General features: G+C 52.3%; 1 protein-coding gene across 1 annotated transcript in view; it reads right to left on the bottom strand.

Annotated features, from left to right (window-relative positions):
- The window catches only part of FAM184B (family with sequence similarity 184 member B), a 107879-nt gene that overhangs the window by 14925 nt on the left and 68651 nt on the right, over window positions 1–24303 (bottom strand). The window contains exons 6-11 of the mRNA XM_075543595.1: window positions 23587–23697; window positions 21601–21699; window positions 9372–9481; window positions 6028–6151; window positions 3992–4171; window positions 936–1086 (exon numbers count right to left, since the gene is read on the bottom strand). Coding sequence (XP_075399710.1) covers window positions 936–1086; window positions 3992–4171; window positions 6028–6151; window positions 9372–9481; window positions 21601–21699; window positions 23587–23697 — 775 coding nt within the window. The remainder of the gene's footprint in view (window positions 1–935; window positions 1087–3991; window positions 4172–6027; window positions 6152–9371; window positions 9482–21600; window positions 21700–23586; window positions 23698–24303) is intronic.

The following is a 24303-nucleotide window of genomic DNA, read 5'->3' as shown; positions in this document are numbered from 1 at the left end:
GCATGCCGGTGGGGTGTATGCTGGGTGGTGGGTGCATGCCTGGGTGGTGGGTGCATGCCTGTGGGGTGGGATGTATGCTGGGTGGTGGGTGCATGCCTGTGGGGTGGGGTGTGTGCTGGGTGGTGGGTGCATGCCTGTGGGGTGGGGTGTATGCTGGGTGGTGGGTACATGCCTGGGTGGTTGGTGCAGGCCTGTGGGGTGGGGTGTATGCTGGGTAGTGGGTGCAGGCCTGTGGGGTGGGGTGTATGCTGGGTGGCGAGTCCATGCCTGGGTGGTTGGTGCAGGCCTGTGGGGTGGGGTGTATGCTGGGTGGCGAGTCCATGCCTGGGTGGTTGGTGCAGGCCTGTGGGGTGGGGTGTATGCTGGGTGGCGAGTCCATGCCTGGGTGGTTGGTGCAGGCCTGTGGGGTGGGGTGTATGCTGGGTGGTGGGTGCATGCCTGGTTGGTTGGTGCAGGCCTGTGGGGTGGGGTGTATGCTGGGTGGTAGGTGAATATCTGAGTGGTGGGTGCATCCTGGGTGGTGTGGTACATGCCTGGGTAGTGGGGTTCCTGTGTGTGCAGTGGGGTGCATGTGTGGGTGGTGAGGTGCATGTGTGGGTGGTGCACCCCTCTGCCCTCAGCCAGCCTGGCTTTGGGTCTGATTGAGGGCACGGGTATGTGCCTGGGTGGTAAGGTGCATGCCAGCGTGGTGGGGGTGCATGCTTGGGGTGCTGTTGAGATGCAGATTGATTTGCAGAGTGGACACGGGATTGAGTGCATGGTGGGATGTGGATGAGATGTGGTTGGGCAAGTTGTTGGGGTGCAGATGGGATATGGTTGGGGTGTAGGTTGGGGTGTGGGTGGGATGCAGTGGGATCTAACAGGACATGGAGTAGAGTGTGGGTGGGGGTCATAGGGGTGCAGTAAGGGGCACAGTGAGGCGCAGTGGGGGGTACCTAGCAGCAGAGCCTGCTGGGCCTGCATCCTCTCGTGCTCCTGCTGGAGCTCTTGCCTGGCCTTCTCCTCAGCCACCTGCAGCTCCAGCCGGTGGGCCTGGTGCTGGGTCTGGAGGCTGTGGCTGGACTCCTGCAAGCGCTCCTCCGTGGCCTGCAGGGAGAAGCGGCAGGGAGGCAGACATGAGAGGCGACATAGAGGCCAAGGCCTGCTCTCTCTGCCCTGAGCTGCCCATCGAGCCCTGGGCTCATCAAGTGGTGTACAATGCCTCTCCACATCTAGCGGCCTTGGTGGCCTGGCCACAGCAGCCCCTTTGTGCCATGTGAACCCAGCCCTGTCCCAGCTGATTGGCCAGAGTGGACACCGGTTCCAAGCTGGGCCAACCAGAGTTCTTCCTTGGGAATTTGGTGTTAGAACATGTGGACACACACACACACACACACACACACACACACACTGATTGGGTGGCAGTACATATTAAATTAAACATGCATGGCCATCTGTGTGCCAGGAGCACATCCTGAGAACAAGAAGTCAAAAGGCACCTGGAATAAATCGTGACAAAGCAACAGGGAGTTTTCAAAGGAACATGGAAAACCATAGGGACTTTCACCTCAATACAAATGGGCGTCGAAGGGGAGTTGTTGGAAACAGAGGCCAGAGAAAGACATTGGAAGGTGCTTTGAAGAATCAAGAGTGGGCCAGGAACCAAGGAATGCACCCCACCCAGGGCCATCAAGTCAGTACTGACTCAGCAACCCTGTTGGAAAGAGGTTGAACTGCCCCGTGGGCTAAAGCTATGACTCTTGATGGGAATCGGCAGCCTCATCTTTCTCTCGGGGTGCCACTGGCCTCGCTGTTAGCAGCTCAACGTGGAAACCCGCTACGTGGTCAGGGATCCTAAAGGACTGCAGGCAGCCCCACAGCAAGCCTGACCCCGGGGTGACCCCACGTGGTACAGAGCAGAACCATGTTCCATGGACTTTTCTCAGCTGTCATTCTTACGTAAGTGGACTGCCAGACCTTTCTTCCGTAGCACCAGTGGGTGGGTCTGGCACACCTACTTTGGGGTGAGCAGCCCTGCTCGAACACAGGGGGCCTCTTAGAGCTGAAAAGGGGAGAAAGTGGATTCCCTCCTCAGAGCCTTTAGAATGCACGCAGGTGTGTTGTCCACACCTTGGTCCCAGGACCTCTGCTCTCCTCCGGAACATAAAGGTGACGCACGTGGGCTATACGAAGCCAGCCGGTTGCTGGAGGTTTGTAACAGCGGCCGTCAGACGAGCACACGGGGCCCGGGTTGGCCAGCCAGACAATTGTGGCTCACACACAGCCTCGTTTTACACAGGAGGGCACTGAGGCTAGGAGAGAGGAATGAGTGTTCCCAAGGTCGAACCCCAAAGCTGAACAAGTTTATTCCCTTGACCCCTGTTTCAAGTAGAGTCGATGCTGACCCATAACGACCCTGAAGGACAGAGCAGAATCGCCCCATGGCGTTTCCCAGGCTGTAATCCTGACGGAAGCAGCCAGCCATGTCATCCCCCTCCCCCCCGGGAAGGTCTGGTGGGTCCCACTGCTCATCAGCGGCCTTCTGGTTAGCAGCAAGTGCTTAACCACTACAGCCCCCCCCCCCCCACACACACACACACACTTCTCACAGAGGAGGAAACGGGCTCTGAAAAGAGAAGCAGCCTGCTTGGACCAAGCACCAGTGGAGGTCTGGCTTTAACCCATGGCTGGCTGTGTCTCCTCCAGTAAAGACTCACGGCCGTGGAAGCCCGCGAGAGGACTGCTTGGCCTCAGAATGGCCTCCACGGCAGTGGCTTTGGGTGGGCTAGGATCTACTGCGGGGACTGGAGCGAATGCACCAGCATCTCCAGCTATGTGGAGCACAGCCCAAGGGGCCCTGGTGGTGCAGAGGTTCGAGTGCTCAGCTGCAAACCAAGGCTGGTGGCTCAGGCTTGCCACGATGGAAGAGGGGCGTCTGTTTCCACCAGGATTCACAGCCTCAGGACTCTGCCCCCTACGGCCCCTCGGAGTCCGCGGGCTCTTTCGGGGTGGCTTGGTAAAGGCACAAGACCTCTTTCCAGAGCTGAAGAGCACACATGTCACTGTGAGGACCAGGGGTGCCTTCAATCTCGTCCTATGCCTGTGCCTAGTGAGAAAAACCATCTCGGACGACGTGAAAGCAGCTCCTAAGGAAGACCGTAGAACCGACGCACCTGTCCTGAGGAGCCGGCCAGGAACGCTCAAAGTCCCACAGGCTTCCCAAAGGGTAAACACACCTGTCCAGAAAGAAGCCAGAATGCTCACGGACTTTGGGCATGTTGTCAGGAGAGGCCAGTCCCTGGTGAAGGGCATCCTGCTCACTAAGGGAGAGGGCAGAGGTGAAGAGGCATGGATGGAGATGGACAGGCATCAGGGCTGCAACAAGGGGTTCAAGCCAACAACCATGCTTTGTGACGAGCCGACTTCAGACTGACTGTCTGCTAGTACTGAAGCCTCAGCATGTAGCCCTGGTGATGCAGGGGTGAGCGCTTGCTGCGGGCTGAAAGGCTTGGCTGTGTGAACCCGCCAGTCACTCTGCGGGCCACCACCCTTCAAAGGGAACGGCTTGGGTTCATGGGTCTGTGTGTTGATCCCCTATCCACTGAAGTGCTGAGCAGGACCTGGGTGGGAAATGGAGATAGGACCCGTCTTGGAAGCTGTGGGAGGGGAGTGAACGAAGTCAGAGCTCAGGCTGGAGTGCTCAACTGTCGCCAGGGGTATTTGATGAAAGGGTCGCACAGACAGGGCTCTGGGCACACAGGAGGAGCTGCAGCTAATGGCCCTGAAGGCCAGAGACACCCGGGGTACAAGAAGCTCTGAAGGACAGGCTGAGCAAGTCTGAGTCCAATCGGTCTGGCCCAGATCTTAAGCCCCAAAGTTGCCTGACAGTTCACTCGGGGGATTTGTGTGAAGTGTGCAAACCAGGCCTCAAGGTCTCCCACACAGGAAGGACGGGCACACTCCATCACCACGCTGCCATCAGCCTCCTGGTCCGGACAGCCCAGGCCCTTACCTGGAGGGCTCGCTGGTAGGAGGCCTCGAGCTGGGCCTTCAGGGCCTGGTTCCGGTGGGCGCTCTCCTGGAGCTCCCGCTGCAGCCTCTCCCTTTCCCGGTGGGAGAGCTGCCGGAGCTCCTGCAGGTCCTCCCGGTGGGTGCTGGTACGCTGCTCCAGAGCACGCTGCAGCTGCCAGACCTGCAGGAGTGGGGGCGGGGGGGTGCACCTCAGGGGGGACCCACTAGCCTGAACCCTCCCGAAGGTCTCCTTGCGTGACCTGCACAGATTGCAAGCTTTAAGGAGGGGCACAGTGGGGTTCAGGACGGGCAGCTAACCCACAGAGTCAGCAGATGGAAGCCACGAGCCACTCCGAGGGAGAAAGACAAGGCTTTCTACTCCCACTAAGAGTTACAGCCTTGGAAACCCACGGGGGCAGCTCTGCCCTGGCCTGTGAGCTGGCATCGCTGCCGCAAAGGCAGCGAAAGTTAAGTGATGCATGAAGAAATGGGGATGGGCTCAGTGCCAGGGTTGAGGCCCCAGCAAGCCAGCCAGGTAAGTGCAGGCTGATTGTGCTTACTTACTCATCTATAGTGAACGTCTTTACCCTTCTCTGAAACAGTTCACTATCGATTTACTAGTAAGTAAGCACAAATCAGCCCATGCTGACCTCAAGTCAGGGTAGCTGGTCCCTGTCCAGAGTTGTCAATGGGAAGAGAGGTTTGGGTTCCAAAGGGAAGGTGCTGTGGGGCTGGGAGACAGTCAACCAAAACCAAACCCACTGGCTTCCCAGACAGTAACCGTTTAAGAGAGAAGAAAGCCCAGTCTTTCTCCCAATGAGCTGGCCATGGTCTTAAACTATCCACCTTGCGGATTGCAGTCAGTCAAACCTAGAACCAACCCCAGGGATATTTTATTAAAAATGACTAATTTCTGCAGTCATTTTCGTCTCAGCTTCTTGGTGAGGGTCACCCAGTGTGATGAGTCCAATGACTCCTCCACCTTCAATGGCACTACTGGATGGGCTGCTGCTCGGGCAGGGCAGGTCCTCAGAGCCATCCACTGGGGCAAAAGATCACACACGTCTGGGGCACACAAGAGACACCACGAAGGGACCAGGGTTGTCCCCCACTGGGAGCCATGAGGTGGTCTTCCTCCCCTCCTTCAGAGTCTTACCCCAACTCCATTCTCCCCGTCTTTTCCTGGCAGCTCCCCCCATCGCCATCAACGTCGCACCTACCACCTTTAACTCCTGCTCTGTTGAGGTCCCAAAGCCCCTCTCCCCTTCTAATACCCTCATTATAACTCCTGATACACTTATATCATCTAATACACTCTGGGATTTACTTTGTGTTCATGTCTAGGACTTACTGTCTGTTCCCACCTCTTCACCTACATCATACAGCACGTGGCATCACTCAGGGTGTTGGCACCCCCTTCTCCTCCCGCCCCCAGGGTCTGTCTACCTGGGCTTGGACAACCGCGCTGGAGTTGGGACCCAGCTCACGGCAATCCCATAGACAAGAGGATCGGCCATGGCGCCCATAGGGGTTACCACTGAGTAGATTTGGGGGCAGTGGATCACCAGGCCTTTCTTCCTAGTCCATCTCAGTCTGGGAGCTCTGCTGAAACCTGCTCGGCATTATAGCAACACACACACACACACACGCAAACACCTCCACTGGCAGGTGGGTGGTGGCTGTGCTTGAGGGGCCCTGGTTGGGACTTGAACCTGGTTTTCAAGAGTTCTACGCCTGAACCATTATGGTCTTCCACTGACAGAGAAGCTCCTTGAACACCAGGAGCCTGTCTCTTGTTCGCGGATGTATCCTGAGCACTTGGCATGCCCTCCCAGCCTTTTACATAGGTATACACGAGAGGTTTCAGAGAGCTGGTGGGGGAAATTCCATGATCGTTTAATTCCATGTTTTTTCTATGAATCTTTTGAGGCCCCCTCATATAGTGGATGGGGTTTCCCTTCCTTTCCAAAGTTCTGTCGGGATGAGCAGGAGTCAGGGTGTCACGCAGGGTGTTGGCAGACCCTCAGGTGTGTCTACCTGGGCTTGCAAACTGGCCTTCTGGCTTTGCCACTCCTCCTGTAGATACTCGACCGCCTTCTCCTTCCGCGAGGAGCTCAGGGGCGTTTGCGGACCAGCACCCTCCTGGAAGGGCACTTCAAACCTTTGGAAATAAGGGTCCAGAGTCACAAAAGACCCCCTCCCTTGCCCACCCTCCACCTTAATACCTCAGTTCTCAGAAACTCCCCTGCAGCAGAGAACAGGGAGCTCCAGCAGCCACATAAAAAAACCTCAAAACTCTCTGCAAGACCCCCAGCGACCCTCTAGGACAGGGTGGAGCCGCCCAGCTGGGTTTCTCTTTACAGGAGCAGCTGGTGCTTTGACACTGCAGCCCAACTCAGAAAGCTCGGGCTTGGCTTTCCAAGAGCAACGTGACAGAGAAACTCTCAGTGTTATTGCGCATGTGATGCCGGAAGATGTAACTGGAACTGTTAGGTAGCTAGAAGGGGAAACGGAGGCTGTCCCGCTACATGCTAAGGCCTCCTTTCCAACTTGACCGGAAGTTGGAAGCCGATGAAAGCTAGAGGGCATGTACAACTCAGGCCTTTGAGACAGAAAACCAGTATACCTGGGAGGGCCCCAATCTAGACCAGGTGGGCTTAATTCAGCCAATGGGGTCAACCAGTACCGTGGACCACACCTCTCAGCAGAGGACCCTAAAAAAGGCAGAATCAGGAGCTCACCCCCCTTTTCCAGCTGCTCCTCAGCTGCGCTGCAGTTTTCTCTGGCCTCGGTTTCCACGTGTGGGTATAAAATGGCCTGAGAGTGCCTGAGTAAAACCTGAATCGTCTTCTGTCCTTTTTAAAATTTCACTGGGATCACAAACCAGGCTTCTGCGTGAATTCTTTCTTGTGCAAAGCCAAGGACCAAGGTATTTCCACCCAAGGAATCTAAAAGAACCATGGGTGTCCGCCTGGCACCCCAACCAGTGGCTGTTGAGTCGATGCCAAGTCATGGTAACCCCACCTGTGTGTGGGGGGTGTGTGTGTGCTCCACAGGGGGGGCAGCAGCTGAGTTGTCAGAAGTCCATCACCACACCTTTCTTTAAAGGAGCTATGGGCAGATCAGAACTGCCAATCTTCCTGTTAGCGGCCAATTGTGTTAGCCCTTTGCACTGTGGAGGGGCCCCTGGTCTGCTTTGGTGGCTGCTAAAGAAATGCTGACCAACGGTAAGAAGGACTGAGAGTGGAGAGTTACTCATATGGGGCTTTTGAGGGGCTCCAAAATAGAGACCTCTATGATCTAATTTCACAACTCTTCCTGGGTATCCCTGGTAGTAGAGCAAGTACCGGCTGCACTGCTAACTTCAAGGTCAGCAGTTCAAAACCACCAGGCTTCATGGAAGAATGATGAGGCTTTCTATTCCCATAAGGAGTTATAGGCTCAGAAACCCACAGAGGAAGTTCTACCCTGTAGATGGCATGGTGTTTGGTTTGGTTTGGTTTGGTTTCCGTCCAGAAGCTAAACCAAACCAAGCCAACAACAATGAATGATCTGGGAATGGCTTACGTTCTAATACAGGACTTGGTTTTGCTGGTCCTACCAATTACCATTTTAACCTCACAGGATGAAACGTACAAGTCACAAGTGTACACGTCAACGAGTCTTGGCAAATATATGCTGTGGTGGTGGGTGGTGGTAGTGTGTGTGGGGGTGGGGTGTATCTTCCAGTCACGGGAGACCCACAGCAACTCTGCAGGACGGAGCAGGCAGCCCCACAGGGGCTTGTTATCCCGTGGAGCTGCTGGGGAGATTGGAACTGCCAACCTCTCAGTTAGCAGCTAGGGGCTCAAACCATTGTGCCACCAGGGCACCTTTGGACAAGTACATGCAACCAGGAAACTCCCACCCAATCCAAACACAGAGCACTTTCATAACCGCCACCCCCACCCACCCACCCAACTCCCTTGAGGCCCCTTTTTGTCAAGCTCCCTCCCTTCACTATGGACTCAGCCTTCTTCCTGGTTGTAAACAACACACAAGATTAACTACGTGGTGTGTGTGAGAGACTTCTGCTCAACACAACATCTGTGTGACCCAGTCAAACCCACTGCCATACAGTTGATGTCAATTCACAGATCCCTATAGGACAGATTGGAACTGTCCCTGTGAATTTCTGAGACTGTTAACTCTTTAAGGGAATAGAAAGCCTCATCTTGCTCCCAGGGAGCTAGCTGGTAGTTTTGAACTGCTGACCTTGCGCTTAGCAGACAAGTGAGTAACCAGTACACCCCCAAGTTTCATTTTGTGACCCATACTTTCCACTGCATTTGTCAACAGCTCACATCTTGTTGTCTAATAGTAATCCATTCTAGAAACGCAGCATCATCTGCTGGCGATTTTCCTTCAGCTAGATGTTTGGGTGGTTCACACATCTGGGAGATTATGAATGAAACTGCTAGAGGTATTCTGGTACAAGCCATTCTGTGAATATGTGCTTTTATTTCACTTGCATAAATATAAGCCCAGGACCCTAGTGGCGTTGGTGGGTGAGCGTGGGACGGCTAGCCAAAGCATGGCTGTTTAAACCCACCGGCCACTCTCAATTCCTGCCAAGAGTTACTGACTCAGAAACCCTAAGGGACAGTGTTACCCTGAACTATAGGGTCGCTATGAGTCAGAATGGACTCCATAGCAGTGAGTTTGAGCATAGTCCCATAAAGGGTCAGGCTACCTATGGGGTCGCTATGACTTGGAATGGACTCAGGGGCAGTGGGCTTCATTTGGTCTTTGTGTTTCATGTAAAGGAACTCTGGTGATGTGGCCCGAATGTTGATTGTTAATCACAAGGTCAGCGGTTCAAGTCCATTAACCACTCCACAAGAGAAAGATGGGACTGTCTGCTCCCATAAAGATTTACAGCCTTGGAAACCTTCTGTGGCAGTGGTTCTCAACCTTCCTAAAGCCCCGGCCCTTTCGCACAGTCCCCCAGGTTGTGGTGACCCCAACCATAAGATGATTTTCATTGCCACTTCATCACTGTCATTTTGCTACTGTTATGAATAGGTGACCCCTGTGAAAGGGGTCGTGACCCCCAGGTTGAGAACTGAGTCAGAATCAATTTGATGGTGGGGTGGGGATGGGACGGTTTGGGTTTTTTTAAATCAATAAATGGCCCCTGTGGGGCAGTGTGACAATGAAATGGGGCTCATTCATGTTGAGTCCCCAATGGTACTGAAGTCATGGAGGACTTCTCTCTGTCCCCTCCCTCAGATGCTGCCAGGGCCGATGATCAATACTTGAGGAACGAATGAATGAAAGAACAGATTCTTCCAAATGTGGCCCCCACAGGGGCACTCAGAGGCCTGCGTGTCCTCCTGTACCTCCCTTCTTCGACCCCACTGGGGACTGCATCACCAGGTGCCAGCTTATCCTGAGAGTCGTCTCTTCTGAGCAGGGTCTGGGATGGTTCATTCAGCTGCGAGCTGGGATCCTACAGCAAAGACAATGAGTGACAAGGTCGGCGTAGGTACGGTCTGTCCTCAGCCGCCCGGCCTCAAAGTCACCCCCTGTGCACGACATCAGTGCCCAGCCCTGCACCACATACAGTCTGGATATCACTGCGGTGGTCCATGGACCTTTCAGAGGCTTCTGTTTGGTAAATAGATCTCCAGGCCTTTCTTCCAAGTACTTTGTACTGGGGAAGCTTTGCTGAAGCCTACTTAGCATGACAGCAACACACAGACCTCCCCTGAGAGAGGGGCAGAGATTGTGCATGAGATTGTGCACTGGCCGGGAACTGAGCCCGAGTCTCCTGCAGGAGGCTGAGAATTCTACCACTGGGCCGGCGCTGTTCACGGCACAGTCCCATAACCCATGTGTGGCTCAAATCTGAGCGCAACTGATAAAGAGCCACAGACAACCCACACCAGTGTGCACGCCAGTCAGCTGGGATGGTAACAGCAGGGGTGATGTGTTCTCTACACAGCACAGCCCAGGCAATGAAATCATGAGGAGACCAGGCAGACCGCCAGGGCCCCTTGGCCAGTAGTGCAGTGAGGCTGTGCATTCAGGCCATGGGTCCCTGGGGCCTGCATTCTACCCACCTCAGGAGGCTGCCCTCTGAGTGTAGCCCCCTAAGCATAGTCCTTCCTGTGCTTGTGTTACGGGGCGGCCGTGAGGCTTGGGCTCATGAGGTGTTATCAGGTGTAACTCTCATTGTACCCCCTTCACAGGTGGCCTTCTGCTGCCTGCTGTCAAGAGCACAAGAAAAACGTGAAGCAGATAGAATAAACAATGGCACTGAGACCTGGAGGAGAAATGGACCTGCCAGGTAACACTGGCTTGAGCCCCTGCCCTGGTGGTGCTGTGGGCCAGGCACTGGTCTGTTTGATGCAAGGACAGAGGTTCAAACTCACCAAGCATTCTGAGGGAGAAAGAAGATGCTGTCTGCTCTTGTCAAGATTTATAGTCTCAGATACCTATATAGGGTAAATGTCTGACTGCTAACCACAAGATTGGGGGTTCAAATCCACCAGCTGCTTCACGGGAGAAAGATGAGGTTACCCTCTTCCATGAAGGTTTATAGCCTTGGAAACCCTGTGGAGGAGCAGAGGGGGACATCTGGCCTGTGGACCATATAAGGCCCATGAGAGTATTACCAACATCAGCTACCATTACACACCTCACTGAAGAGGAGCAGTTCCAATAATCACATTAAAAACAAGCAAACTCACTGCCATTGAGTTGATCCTGACTCATAGCAACCCTATAAGATCAGGCAGACATATGAGCCAGCAATCCCCCTTCTGGGCATATACCCAGAAGAGACAAGAAACAAACCGCAGCCAGACATCTCCAAAGTTCATCACAGCACAGTTCACATGCTCCAATGTTCATCACAGCACAGTTCACAATTGCATGAAGTTGGAAACAACCCAAATTTCCATCAACTGACGAATGGATCCAAAATCTGTGGTACATACATACAATGGAGTACTATGTATCCCTAAAAAGCAGTGATGAACACATGAAGAACATTGCCACATGGGAAGAATTGGAAGAAAGTATGCTAAGCGAAGTAAGCCAAGAACAAAAGGGCAAGCACAACATGAGTCCACTGAGGTAAGCTTAAAAAATGGGGCATAGGGTATAAGCTAATATGTACATATATTCCTGGGGTGAGGTCCAGGTATTATGGCAGGGGCCAAACCCAATCCAGGGATACATATGGCAGCCAACTAAATAGGAGGGGGAAAGAGGGGGAAAACATGGGTATGGGGGAGCAGGGCACTAACCCACCCAAGGGGAAGGTATAGTTTATATCTCCACAGGAGAGGGAGAGAAAGACCAGGCTTCAACCCGGTGCACCAAGATGTGAAGACAACATACTGGCATGTAGCAGAGAACCAATAGAGAGGTCTGTGGGGCCGCCCCAATATCAACTATGTGGACCCCCTCCCCCAGAAGAATACACTTCAGAGGACAGCACTGAAGCCACAGCTTGGGGAGACGGGCACATCTGATTAGAGCACACGGGAGAAACAAAGAGGGAAGGAGAGGGAGTGGAACACATGCTGGCCCACCAAGTCCTGAAGACGAGATTCCTGCTCAGAGCAGACAATGCGCAGAGAGGACCATAGGGCCGGCCCCATCATAAGACACGATGTCCCTCACTGAACCATAGCGCTACTGGGAACAACACTGGAGACTCAGTGGGGAATTGTGTCCGATCTGACCCCATCACACCGGGGCAAAACACTAAGGGCAAGCAACAGAGCAGCAAGGGGAGCAAAGCAACTAAGTCCCTGGGGAATACCAAAAATAGACTTTGGGGCCACAATGTGGCACCCCTTCAGACTCGACTGGAAAACACTCCTAAAGGTCAAAAAACAGACCAGTAACTTTTTTTTTCTTTCCTTTTTTTATTTTAACAATTTATTGGGGCTGATACAATTCTTTTCACAGTTCATACATATACATACATCAATTGTATAAAGCACATCTGTACAGTCTTTGCCCTAATCATTTTTTTCTCTTTTCTTCTTTTACATTTTATTAGGGACTCAAACAACTCTTACCACAATCCATACATATACATACATCAATTGTATAAAGCACATCCATACATTCCCTGCCCCAATCATTCTCAAGGCATTTGCTCTCCACTTAAGCCCCTTGCATCAGGTCCTCTTTTTTTTTTCCCCCTCCCTCCCCATTCCCCCCTCCCTCATGTGCCCTTGGTAATTTATACATCGTTATTTTGTCATATCTTGCCCTATCCGGAGTCTCCCTTCCCCACCTTCTCTGCCGTCCCTCTCCCAGGGAAGAGGTCACATGTGGATCCTTGTAATCAGCTCCCCCTTTCCAACCCACTCACCCTCCACTCTCCCAGCATCGTCCCTCACACCCTTGGTCCTGAAGGTATCATCCACCCTGGATTCCCTGTACCTCCAGACCAGTAACTATTTATAGGCTTCCTTTTTTGTCATTGTCTTTCTTTTTGTTGTTATTTTGTTTTTTATTTTTGTTATTGTTGTTTTGTCTTCCTTTGTTGTTTTGCTTGGCTTTGCCTGGTTTTTGTGATTATCAATGTCTCTGCATGTCTATCTGGATAAGATAGGCAGGATAAACAACTCAGAGAATTAAACAATGGGATCGATGGTTCTAGAGGGTCACAGGAGAAGGGGAGGTGGGAGAAAGGAAGGGGGGTACGGTCAACCAACCCAGGGACAAGGGAACAAGTGAATTAAAAGCGATGGAGAGAAGGACGTACGGTGCCTAGTGGAACTTAATCAAGGGCAATGTAACAGCGCGGAATTACTGAACCCGAATGAAGGCTGAACATGATAGTGGGACAAGAGAGAGTAAAAGGAAATAAAGGAAAGAAGTAGGAGGCAAAGACATTTATAGAGGTCTAAATACAGGCATGTATATATGTAAATATATTTATATATAACGATATGGAAATATATCTATGTATTTATATTTACAGGTTAAGTATTAAGGTAGCAGATGGATACTGGGTCTAGACTCAAGTATTCCTTCAACACAGGAACACTTTGTTCTAATAATCCGGCATTCTGTGAAGCTCACCTTCCCAACACGATCACTGAAGACAAAGCGGACAAATGTGGTGAAGAAAGCTGAGGGTGCCCTGCTATCAAAAGAGTCTTACAGGCTTGAAGATAAATAAGCGGCCATCTAGCCAAGAAGCAACAGAGTCCACATGGAAGAAGCACACAAGCCTATGATCATGAGGTGTTGATAGGATCAGGTATCAGGCATCAAAGAACCAGAACAAAATCATACCAATGTGGATGGGGGGGAATGCAGAGTGGAGACCCAAAGCCCATCTGTAGAAAATTGGAGATCCCCTTACAGAAAGGTCATAAAGAAGAGACAAGTCAGTCAAGGTACAGTATAGCACCAATGAAACACAGAACTTTGCTCTAGCTCTCTAATGCTTACCCCCCCTCTACTATCATGACCTCAATTCTACCTTACAAATCTGACTAGACCAGAACATGTACACTGATACAGATAAGAGCCCACAACACAGGGAATCCGGTACAGATAAACCCCTCAGGACCAGTAGAGAAAATAGAGAAACCAGGAAGATAGGGGAAGGTGGGGGAAGAAAAGGGGAATCGATCACAAGGACTGACCTATAACCCCCTCCCAGGGGGACAAACAACATAAAAGTGGGTGAAGGGAGACAGAGGATGATGTAAGATATGAAAACAAAAATCTATAATTTATCAAGGGTTCATGAGGGAGAGAAAAATGAGGAGCTAATCTAAAGGGCTTAAGTACAAAGAAAATGCTTTGAAAATTATAATGGCAACATATATACAAATGTGCTTGACACAATGGACGAATGTATGGATTATGATAAGACCTGTAAGAGCTCCCAATAAAGTATTTAATAAAAAACAAACAAAGGAAAAGCATCAAGGTAGAACTGCCACTGTGGGTTTCAGAGACTGTCATTCTTTATGGCAATAGAAAGTCTCAACTTTCTCACATGGGGAGGCTGGTGGTTTTGAACTGTGGATCTTGTGGTCAGCAACCCAATGCATAACCGCTATACCACCAGGGCTCCAAGCCATCATATTAGATGTGATTTAATTAAATATTTTCCCAATGTGTCATTCAAAAGATGTCGGCAGAAAAACAGTTCCCTACCTCTGCTATAAAGGGACACTATGAAAAAAAAAAAAAAAGGTCGCTATGAGTCAGAGCAGCTGAAGGCAGTGGGTTTATGTGTCAGAATCAATCAGATGGCAGTGAGTTTGTTTAGGAGGAGAGGGGGTTTGACACAAATGGCTAACATACTCAGCTGCTCAGTTGGCGGTTCGAGTCCACCCTGAGTGTGTTAGTCTAGGTCGACTAAAGAAACAAATCCAGAGACACTCATATGTTTGTAATAGAGAACTTTACATCAAAGAGAAATTGTATTTTAAGAAAACAGCCCAGTCCAGATCAAGTCCATAAGTCCAATATTAGCCCATATGTCTGATAGCAGTCTATAAAATTTTCTTCAGACTCACGCAGCCATGTAAAATGACACCATGCAGGAAGATCACAGGCCAGTGGGTGGAAAGTCTTGTGGACCCAGTGGTGGTGGAAGCATCTCAGTACTGGTGTGGGTCTCCAGCTCCAAGGCCCTGACCGCCATCAGCATGGCTCTATGTGTCTTGTCAACAGGAATGCCAAGCAGAGAGAGTGTGTCTGCACTTCAGTAAGCTATTAGCTTCTTCAAGCCTCCAAATCAGGTCATCAAGCTGCGACCTGATTGGCAGGCTAGACTCCACCCCTCAACATAAGTTACATATTATGTAACTACCACCCTGAGACACTGCAGAAGACAGGCTTGGGGGTCTTGGGGGAAACCAGCCACAGTGGAGATGTCTCTGACACACACGGGTTCTCCAGGAGTCAGAGATGACTTGATGGGGACTGGACTTTGGTGAACGCCGCTCCCAAATTTCCTGCAAGCTGAACTTGTTCACATTACCACCCTCCTGGTGCACAGGGGTATAGACTTCAACCACAAAAAGACCTCAGGGACACAGAACCCTTATGACACAGGCACAGAGATCGGAGTTCCTCCAGCTTTCCTTATTTGAAGTCTCTGCTCATGGCACCCACCACTGTCCTGTAGACACAGCCTAACAGGCTGCTCTTTACACCCATGGAACACCTGTGTGTGTCTATCTCAGCACCAGCTTTCCACCAGTGGCCCAGCCCCTCCCCTTCCCCGGGCCAGCGTTTGTTTCATCAAGGTGCTGGCTTAGCGCAGTGCTTCCCAGGGTGGGCAAAACTGTTCCTGTGAGGGTGTTGGGGTGCTCCTGGGGGGGGGAGGGGGCTGCAAAAGCAGATACCTACACTTTATCCTGGATGATGGACTATTATGCAAACGGGGGCTGGGTAGTTTTTTCTGAAAAAATGGGGCAGTTGATCAAATATGTTTGGCAACCTATGGTTTAGAGTGTAGTTCTCAAATTGTGTTCCAGAGTCACTGGGAGGACCTCACAGGTGGGAGGAAGCCGAGCTGAGGCTAGTGGGTGGGGCTCTGGGCTTCCATCCCAACTCACTGCTGAATCATCCAACTCATAGCAACCCTGTAAAGGCTACCCGTGTGGGTTTCTGAGATGGTGACTTATTTCTGGAGTAGAAAGCCCCATCTTTCTCTCACAGTGGGGCTGGTGGTTTTGAACTGTTGACCTTGTTGTTAGCAGTTCAATACATCACCACTAAGCCACCACCGGGACTCCTCAAGGCCCACCAAATGAGGACAAAAGCCATTTCGCTTGTCTTTCCATCCACTGGGACGTCCACAAAGGCAACACCAGAAACTAAACTCACTGTGACCGAGTGGGTTCTGACTGATATCAACCCTACAGGACAGGGTAGAACTGCCTGGGTGGGTTTCTGAAACTGGAACTCTTTACAGGAATAGAAAGCCTCATCTTTCTCCAACAGAGCAGCTGGTGGTTGTTAGCTCAGTGCATAACCACTACACCACCAGGGCTTCACACTTCCAGAAGCGGCCACCAAAGCCAACACCAGTGATGACATCCTCAAGGGAAGATCTCAAGCCAGTCTAAGTCCAGTCTCAGCAGAACTGGAGATGCTGGTCACTCCCTCCTTGTGGAGAACCCTCCCCTCCTCCACCGCCTCCATGCAGCCTTCTTGCCTGGGCTCCCTCCTTTCTCATATGCTGTGCCAGCAACTCTTTGGTCTCCCTTAGTCTCTGTGATTGACAATTCTACGAAGGCTTGGGGCAGGTGCGCCTTAGGGCTCAACATGACATCCTGGTCCTTGACACTTAAAGAGGCGCTGGTGCAGCAGATTTGCCCACTACAGGACGTCATTTGAGTTCTTGACTGCCGCTCCGTGGATGTTGATGGTTCATCCAAGCAAGATCAGATCCCCGACAACTCCCACCTTTGCTCCATTTACCCAGGCACCGTCAGCTACGGGGTTCAGCCCTGACCTACTTACGCACCCCAGACTGCCATCAGTGGAAAGGACGCCAAGACCACCCCACGTAGCACTGTTCTGTACTGTAGCTGTGTTCTGTACTCTCCAGGAGTCAGAATTATGTCGATGGGTCTTGGTTGAGGTGACTACATCTCTTCCCCCCACCCCGACCCTCCCCACCTGTGTGCCTGGAGTTGGGGGTCAAAGCCCACCAGTCACAGTGAGAGAGGCTCCCATCTGAAGCCTTCAAAAATGATTACAGCCACGGAGGCCGAGTTGGCAGAATGAGCATGCCCAAGCTCTTATCTGGTGCCACTCAATTGCCAACCGAAGGGTCAGTGGTTCGAACCCTCCAGCCTCTGTGTGGGGAATCGTTCCCATAAATATTTCCAGCCTAGGCAACCTTATTGGATGGCCCTCCCCTGTCACAGGGGGTGACCGCGAGTCGGAGTGGACTGAAGGCCACCTAACCCCAAGGATACCCTTGTTTTACTTGTCACCGCTCTCTGGATTCTAGATGGGGCAGTCATGCTTTTGGGCTGTGTTTTGGGGGGGGGGGGGTTATGTGCTGGGGCTCAGTTTAAAAGAATTACCTTGCCTCCCCCCACTGAGCATCCTGCAATCTGACCCTGGTCCACACTAGATCCACCCCCCACCCCGCGCCCAAGCTGGTCTGGGGCAGGACTGCCACCAAGTCGGTTCTGACGACCAACAGAAGGGTAGGAACGGCGTAAGGAATAAATCCTCCTGCCTCCTCAACCCCTGCCCCGCCCCAGCCCGTCTGAGCAGATGGCTGGTCAACGAAGCCTCTGTTCCCGTCAGGTCTCCATCTTTCATCTGCGGGCATTTTTCAGCCTCTTTGGTATTGTTTCTATTTAGAGATGCGCCCACACCCAAGAGAACTCCCAGAGGGGAGGATGCAGACCAGTCTCCAGCTCGGTTGACAGCCTCTCAAAGGTAGCACTGTGTACAAGTTCGACAGGGGAGTGTCCCGGAGATGGCCACAGGGACTGTAATTGATGGTGTTATGTCGCCTGGTGGTGAGCACTTAGATCATCTTTGAACAGTTCTGAAAAGTGCCTGCATCCGCCTTCCTCCGTCCATTACTGCCGTCCCAGGGTGTGGAGGGCAGGGGCTATCGCCAGCACTTCACTAATGCGAGGCAGGAAGTATTATGCCACACCCATCTGCCAGTGGGTCTGACTGTGGTGGCTGGTGCGTTGCTCTGACGATGGAATTGCCAACACCAGCAGGATCATCCAGGGTGCACACCTATCAGTGGAGCTGCCAGATGATGGCTTCCAAAAATTAGCTATTGAAGACCCGGTGGATCACACTAGAATATTTCCCCAAGGACTGGAAAATGTGCTCCTCGGACGGAGGGGACTGATAAACCAGTAGCCACAGCCTTCAACGATGTTGAAGCTGGCCCGGGACTGGCCAGAGGTTCTTTTGCTGTCCACGGGGCACCATGAGTTGGAGCTCTCGAAGGCCACTCACAACAACATAGATTCTGATGAACAATCACGGGCCCTGCTGGGCCTCAGTTTTCCTAGTTCTTAAATGGGGCTAGAGATAAAAATACTCAAACCGCCGCCACAGTGTTTTAATGCAAACTATATGAGTTGACAGGTGTAACATACTGCCATATCTTTAGAAATGAACACTTACCCCACGCACGTGATTTTCATCACATACTACACCTTCATAAAAATACATAGCACTGACGACTTCAAATTCTATTTCTGACTACATGAACACTCCACTTAGGGCAAAACTCACTGCCATCGAGTCGATTCTGACTCATAGTGACCCTATAGGGCAGAGTAGAACGGTCCCATAGAATTTCCAAGGCTGTTCATAAATCTTTATGGGAGCAGACCACCTCATCATGTTCCCTCAGAGCAGCTGGTGGATTTGAACCATTGACTTTGGGGTTAGCAGCCCAATGTGTGACCCACACCACCAGCAGGGTTCTTTTCACAGAAGCTAAGGGTTGGTTTTCTATGACTTGAAACTTTAAGCCCCAAGGACTTAACAGTAGATCAAAAGTGCTGTACGAAGTTTGACCTCCATCATTTCTTGAGCCAATAGTCATTTTTATGAATGGAGCAGTGGGAAGCCATGCTGAAACTTTTGAATGCAGGAGTGACGACAAGCAGAGAATTTCTGGGGAATTTTTATACACGTGGGAAGGGATTGAGCAAATGCACAGGCTGGTGTGACAGACTTCACCCTGTGGGAGACTGGGTGAATGAGGTCGAAATCCAAGGCTAAAAGCATCACCTTTGTCTTCCCCCAGTTACATGTGCAGGTGCCACAAGGCTTCACTGTGTCCGAGCCTGCTGTCATTCATAGAGAAACCCAGCTCAGCGAGGTTACTGGACTTGCCTGGGTCCTCTGAGTGGAGCCCTGAGGGTGTAGTGGGTTACGAGTTGGGCTGCTAACCACAAGGTCAGCAGTTCAAAACAACCGGTTGCCTCAAGGGAGACAGATGAGGCGCTCCACTCCCCTAAGGACTTACAGCCTCAGAAACGCCCAAAGGCAGTTCTGGATGGCAGGTCCTCGTTCTTATACTCACTCTGAGTCAGAATCAACTCGAAGGCTGTGAGTGTGCATTTAAGCAAGGTCTCTGAGGTCGAGTGGGGGCTGAACCCAAGCCCGGCCTGTGGGCTGCAGCTGTCCCCTGTTCCACACTGCCTTCCCTGGTCCAATGCCAGGAAAGGTTTCTACCTGGAACGGACTCTCCAGGACAAGAGTCATCTGGAAGCAGACCCTCCAACTCCACCAAGGGAGGGGCACTGGCTACACCTAATGGCCTGGGGACATGTCTGTCCCCTCCAGATGTGGAAGCTGCTAAGAGCACGGTAGCCACTAGTCTGCTGACCACCAGGGTTACTGACATGTCTAGACGCACCCGGTCATCGAGCTGTGACGCAGGGTGGCAGCTGCTTGGCAAACCACACTGGGCCCCGCTGAACCAGGGCCCTCCTCTCCCATGGCACCTTTGATGTGCCAGCCCTGTCCCTGGCATGCCCTTCCCTGCGGAGCGTGTCCACCGTTCAGGATTCAGACAGATGCCACTTCACTAGCTATCAGCTGCCTCAAGGCAATGTGAGTCTAGGTGGTGTCTTGTGTGTCCGAGGGCAGCCGTGTGCCGACACTGCTTTCCAACGGCTACTTCGTTGGAATGACATCACCAGGCCTTCCTTCTGAGGCCTCTCTGGGTGGAGTGGCCTCTCCAACCTGGCACCACGCAGTGATACCTCTGTCGAAACCTCCCAGGCTTTCTCCGGCAGAACAGACAGACCTGTCTTGGAAGAGGTACGGGCAGGATGCTCCTTAGATGTGAGCATGGAGAGTCTTTTCAACTTTTCTACTTTGGACATGTCATCAGGAGGGGCCAGTCTGTGGAGAAGGACATCCTGCTTGGTCAATGGAGGCAGACCCTCGAGGGGAAGGACTGACCCCGAGGCTGCACCAACGGGCTTGGACAGAACAGCTGTGAAGGTGGCACGGGGCAGGGCCGCGCTCTGTTGTGTTGTGCGCAGGGTCACTGTGAGCTGGAGGAACAAGCAGAGTGGCGTGGTGTCTGCCGAGGCTGCCATACACTCTTAGCTTAAGCCAAGAAGGCAGGAACACACAGTCATCCCCGGAGAAGGGATGAAGGGTCCAGGTGGTACATTGGTTACCCACTGGGCTGAGATCCGAAAGGCCAGCAGTTCGAAACTATTCCTACAGGAAAAGACAGGCTTTCTACTCCCGTGCAGCGTTACAGTCTCAGAAACTCCCAGGAGGAGTTCTGTCCTACAGGGTCGCTGTGAGTCAGAATTGACTCAATGGCAGTGAGTTTGGTTTTTGGTCTTCGGTAAGGAACTGGGGAGGTGGGGAAAGGAGTCGCCTCTCACTGTAAGTTTATATACCTTTGAAATTCTGCACCATATCGTGTATTTCTTCATAGAAAACTTAATTTTGAAGGAATAAACACTTGCAAGGTCTGGCTTCTAGCTCCGGGGCTGGCCCCTCCCAGGGATTCCACAAATGCCCGTGGAATGTAAGGGCATCGTACCTCCTGAGTTGAATCAAACGGGCCAGACAGTTGGGGGTTCCATATACAAGCCTCTGTAAGACAGGCCCAGTGAGGAAGAGAGTTCTGGAATGAGGGGAGCTTCAAAGGGACGATCCCACGGTCCCCGACTTGCCACGTGTGTTGAGTTTCTCTGTGGTTGACGGACCCACCGTGGCCCCATGTACAACAGCCCAGCCCTGCGCCCTCCACCCTGCTGTTGACAGGCTTGAGCCTCCCACCTGAGAGACTCCTCTTCCAGCACACTATCTGACAAGGTTCCCCCAGTTCACAGATTTTCTGTAGTGGTCTCTCGGAAGTGGGCCAGCAATCCTCCCTATAGTCTGTGTTGGTCTGGAACCTGTCCACCCAGAGTGACCTGCTGGCTCCCAGCATCACAGGGACACTCAAGCCACCTCCACAGTGTGGCGGGTGGGGGGGGGGGGCGTTGCGCAGGCTTGTCTAGGACTTTCATGTTTAGCTACAGCACAGCTTCTCAACTGGGGGCAGTTTGGGGTCTGGAGACATTCTTGGGTGGCACTGTGGTGGGAAGGTGCCAGTGAAGAGGCGTGGGTGGAGGCCAACCATGCTGCTAAGCATCCTAGACCACAGGCCGTAATCAAGACGCCCTGAGCCGCAGTGATGCACGGAGCCCTGAGTGAGATCCCAGATAGTGGGGCAGCCTGAGGCGAGGGGACCCTGAGTGTGTCTGCAGCCGCTCATGCTGGGCAGAATCAAATCTCCCCCTGCTCCCCACCCAGCTATGCCAGTGGCCCCATTCCCTGACAAGCAGGCTGCCCACCCGCAAAGGAAGCAGAAGAGGAACTGGCAAGCCTGGGTCTCTTCCTGACCCCATGGGTTGTGGCTCAGGATTCTCTTTGCTTTGTGGTTTCTGCAAGTGGATTTTGTGGTGATTCCCGCCCCCACTCCAGGCACTGAAGTGGAGAAGGACAAAGAGCCCGTTCACATCAGCACACGTTACCAGGGCACCAAAGGTGCAGGAACAGGGAGGAGAAGGAGAAGGGTCCTTCCAGAAAGCAGAGGAAGCCAGTTGTTACCTGGGGCGCCAAAGCCCTGCCGCCGGCGTCCGGAGACCTTTCCTTAGTGGCTGGGGGGCGAGCCTGACTCTGTTGGATGAACTCTTCCAGTCTGAAGACCTAAGCAGAAGGGAAGAAAGGCCAGCTGACGGAGGGGTGTCCTCGGTCAGGGGCATGGCCATCAACCCGGGACCCGAGCTCCTGGGCCAGTCAGCAGGGGCTCCGCTCAGAATATTCCCACAATGCTCCTCGAAAAGCCCACTCTACTTGGAGGATGGCTTCGTCTTTCCCAAAGCAGAGGTTTGGGAAGTTTATGGAGCCCCCGATTGGCACGGTCAAGCGTGGGGTGACTTGAATCCTCCCAGGGGTGCTGCCGAGGACCCACCAGGAGACAGACTTCCAAAAGGTCACAGTCCCGAGAGGTGCCTGGAGCAGTTCTTCCCTGCATACTCAGAGTCACCCACTCAACAGCAACCAACAACCACAGCTCTCCCGTGGGCCATGTGTGTAGCAATCAGCTACGTAGGTGAGAGGGGGCACCCCAAATTCATGGGGAAACGATGATGGGAATTCACACACACACTTTAGAAAACCGTCCTTCCCCCACCTCCACTGGATCTGCAGGGTGGCTTTTGTGGCCTTTCGTGTCACTCTGGGAAGGTCACCCTGTTTCTTCTGGGGACAGGTGAGTGGATAAAGAGAGGAGCCCGTCTTCGTCTAGAAGCTCCCTGAACCCTGTGCAGCATCACAGTAGCTACACAAGCTCCGACTACCTGATGGGCAACGACTACGCCCGCAGTGCCTGAGCCAGGACTAGAACCTGGGTCTCCCAAGTGAAAGGTGAGAATTCTACCTGGTGCCAGCGCTGCTTTAGCTTTGTTTAAGTCAGCGGTTCTCAACCTGTGGGTCACAACCCCCTTTGGGGGTTGCCTGATTCATAACAGTAGCAAAATTACAGTTATAAAGTAGCAATGAAAATAATTTTACGGTTGGGGGTGGTCACCACAACATGAAGAACTGTATTAAAGGGTCACGGCACTAGAAAGGTTGAGAACCACTGGTGTAAGCCTCTAAAAGTCAGGCTCTCTGTTCAAAACACTCCCGCCATTGAGTCAATTCCAACTCATGGTGACCCTCCTAGGACAAGGAAGAACTGTCCCTGTGAGTTTCTGTGACTCTTTATAAAGAAGCCATGGAAGTATCGGCATGGTCAGCAGTTTGAAACCACCACCAACTCCTCAGGAGAAAGACTGGGCTTTCTACTCCCATAAACAGTTATAGCCACGAAAAGCCACAAGGGGCTGCTATGAGTCAGCACTGACTCAATGGCAGTGTTTGCGTTGGTTTGGTGGAGGCACAGTGAGTTACACATTGACTGCCAACCACAAGGTCGGCAGTCCCAAACCACAAGGGGGGAGAAAGTACTGTCATCAAGAGCACTGTCTCTGAAAGCCACAGGGGCTGTTCTACCTTGCCCTATTGGGCTGTGTGAGTTGGCATTGACTCGATAGCAGTGAGGCGTTGTGTTTTTTTTTGGTTTAACTCTTTACAAGAGTAGAAAGCCTCCACTTTCTCCTGTGGAGCTGCTGCTGGTTTCAAACTGCTGACCTGGCAGTTAGCAGCCCAACTCAGACAAAGCCATTATGTCACCAGGACCCCTACATTCTCTGTTAAAACACACACACACACACACACACACACACACACACACACACGCCAAACTCAATGCCATCGAATTGATTCCAACTCATAGTGACGCTAGAGGGCAGAGTAGAACAGCGCCGTGGGCTTCTGAGACTGTCTGGGTTGAGGGAGCAGCAAGCCTCATCTTCCGCTTACAGAGCTGCTGGTGGTTTCAAAACGTACAACTCCCAAAGCCACTTCTTGCCTGGGCCGAATGTTCTAGTCTTTCTTCCCCAGATGCTGGGTAAATAGAGGTCCAGGGCTGTCTCCTGAGGTTGCTGGAGTCTCAGTTGACAAGTATCTGCATGGCTCCCGGGGGCTTACCTCCTGCAGAGAACTCTGCAGCTTCCTGCTGAGAGCCGCCTTCTCCTCTTCCAGTTGCTTTTTTTCACTTTCTGACTTCTTCCTCACTTCCTCCAACTGTGCTTCTGCTTCCTAGAGGAGGATGGAAAGAATGAAGCACTCAAGGCAGGAAGACATAGGCAGGAGAGATTTACTTATTCAGGCCCTGCCTTGTTCCCCAGGCACTAGCTTATAAGAGTCCTTCAGCCTGTGAGGACACACGTATTAGAGATGCCAAACCCAACCCACGGCCATCCAGTCAGTTCTGAAACAGAGGGACCCTCGAGGGCAGGGGAGAAGGGTCCCTGTGGGTTTTTGAGACTCCAACTCTTGACGAGTGTAGAAAGCCTCTTTCCTCCATGGCGTGACTAGTGGGGTCAAACTGCTGACCTCTATGGTTAGCAGCCCAACTCTTAACCACGATGTCACCATGGTTCCTCAGTAGAAACACACCAGGGGGCAAGAAGAAAGCAAGGGTTGCATTCAAACCACTAAGTCTGACTTGCATTGGACAACTCTGCTGCAGAAGCTCTCTTTAAAGTCTTACAGAGGCGCACTTGGCCCAAAGCCTCGATATTTTTAATCGCCCCCAATATATGTGAAAGTGAACGAGAAAGGAAGACAATGATTGATGCCTTCGTCGGGAGCTTCAATGGCACTGTGGGTTGTACACTGGGCCGCATTAAACAGTTCAAACCC

The sequence above is a fragment of the Tenrec ecaudatus genome, chromosome 3, assembly GCF_050624435.1.
Source record: "Tenrec ecaudatus isolate mTenEca1 chromosome 3, mTenEca1.hap1, whole genome shotgun sequence".
Classification (NCBI taxonomy): domain Eukaryota; kingdom Metazoa; phylum Chordata; class Mammalia; order Afrosoricida; family Tenrecidae; genus Tenrec; species Tenrec ecaudatus.
Note: the sequence above shows the minus strand (reverse complement) of the source record. Positions and strands in the feature narration are given on the sequence as shown.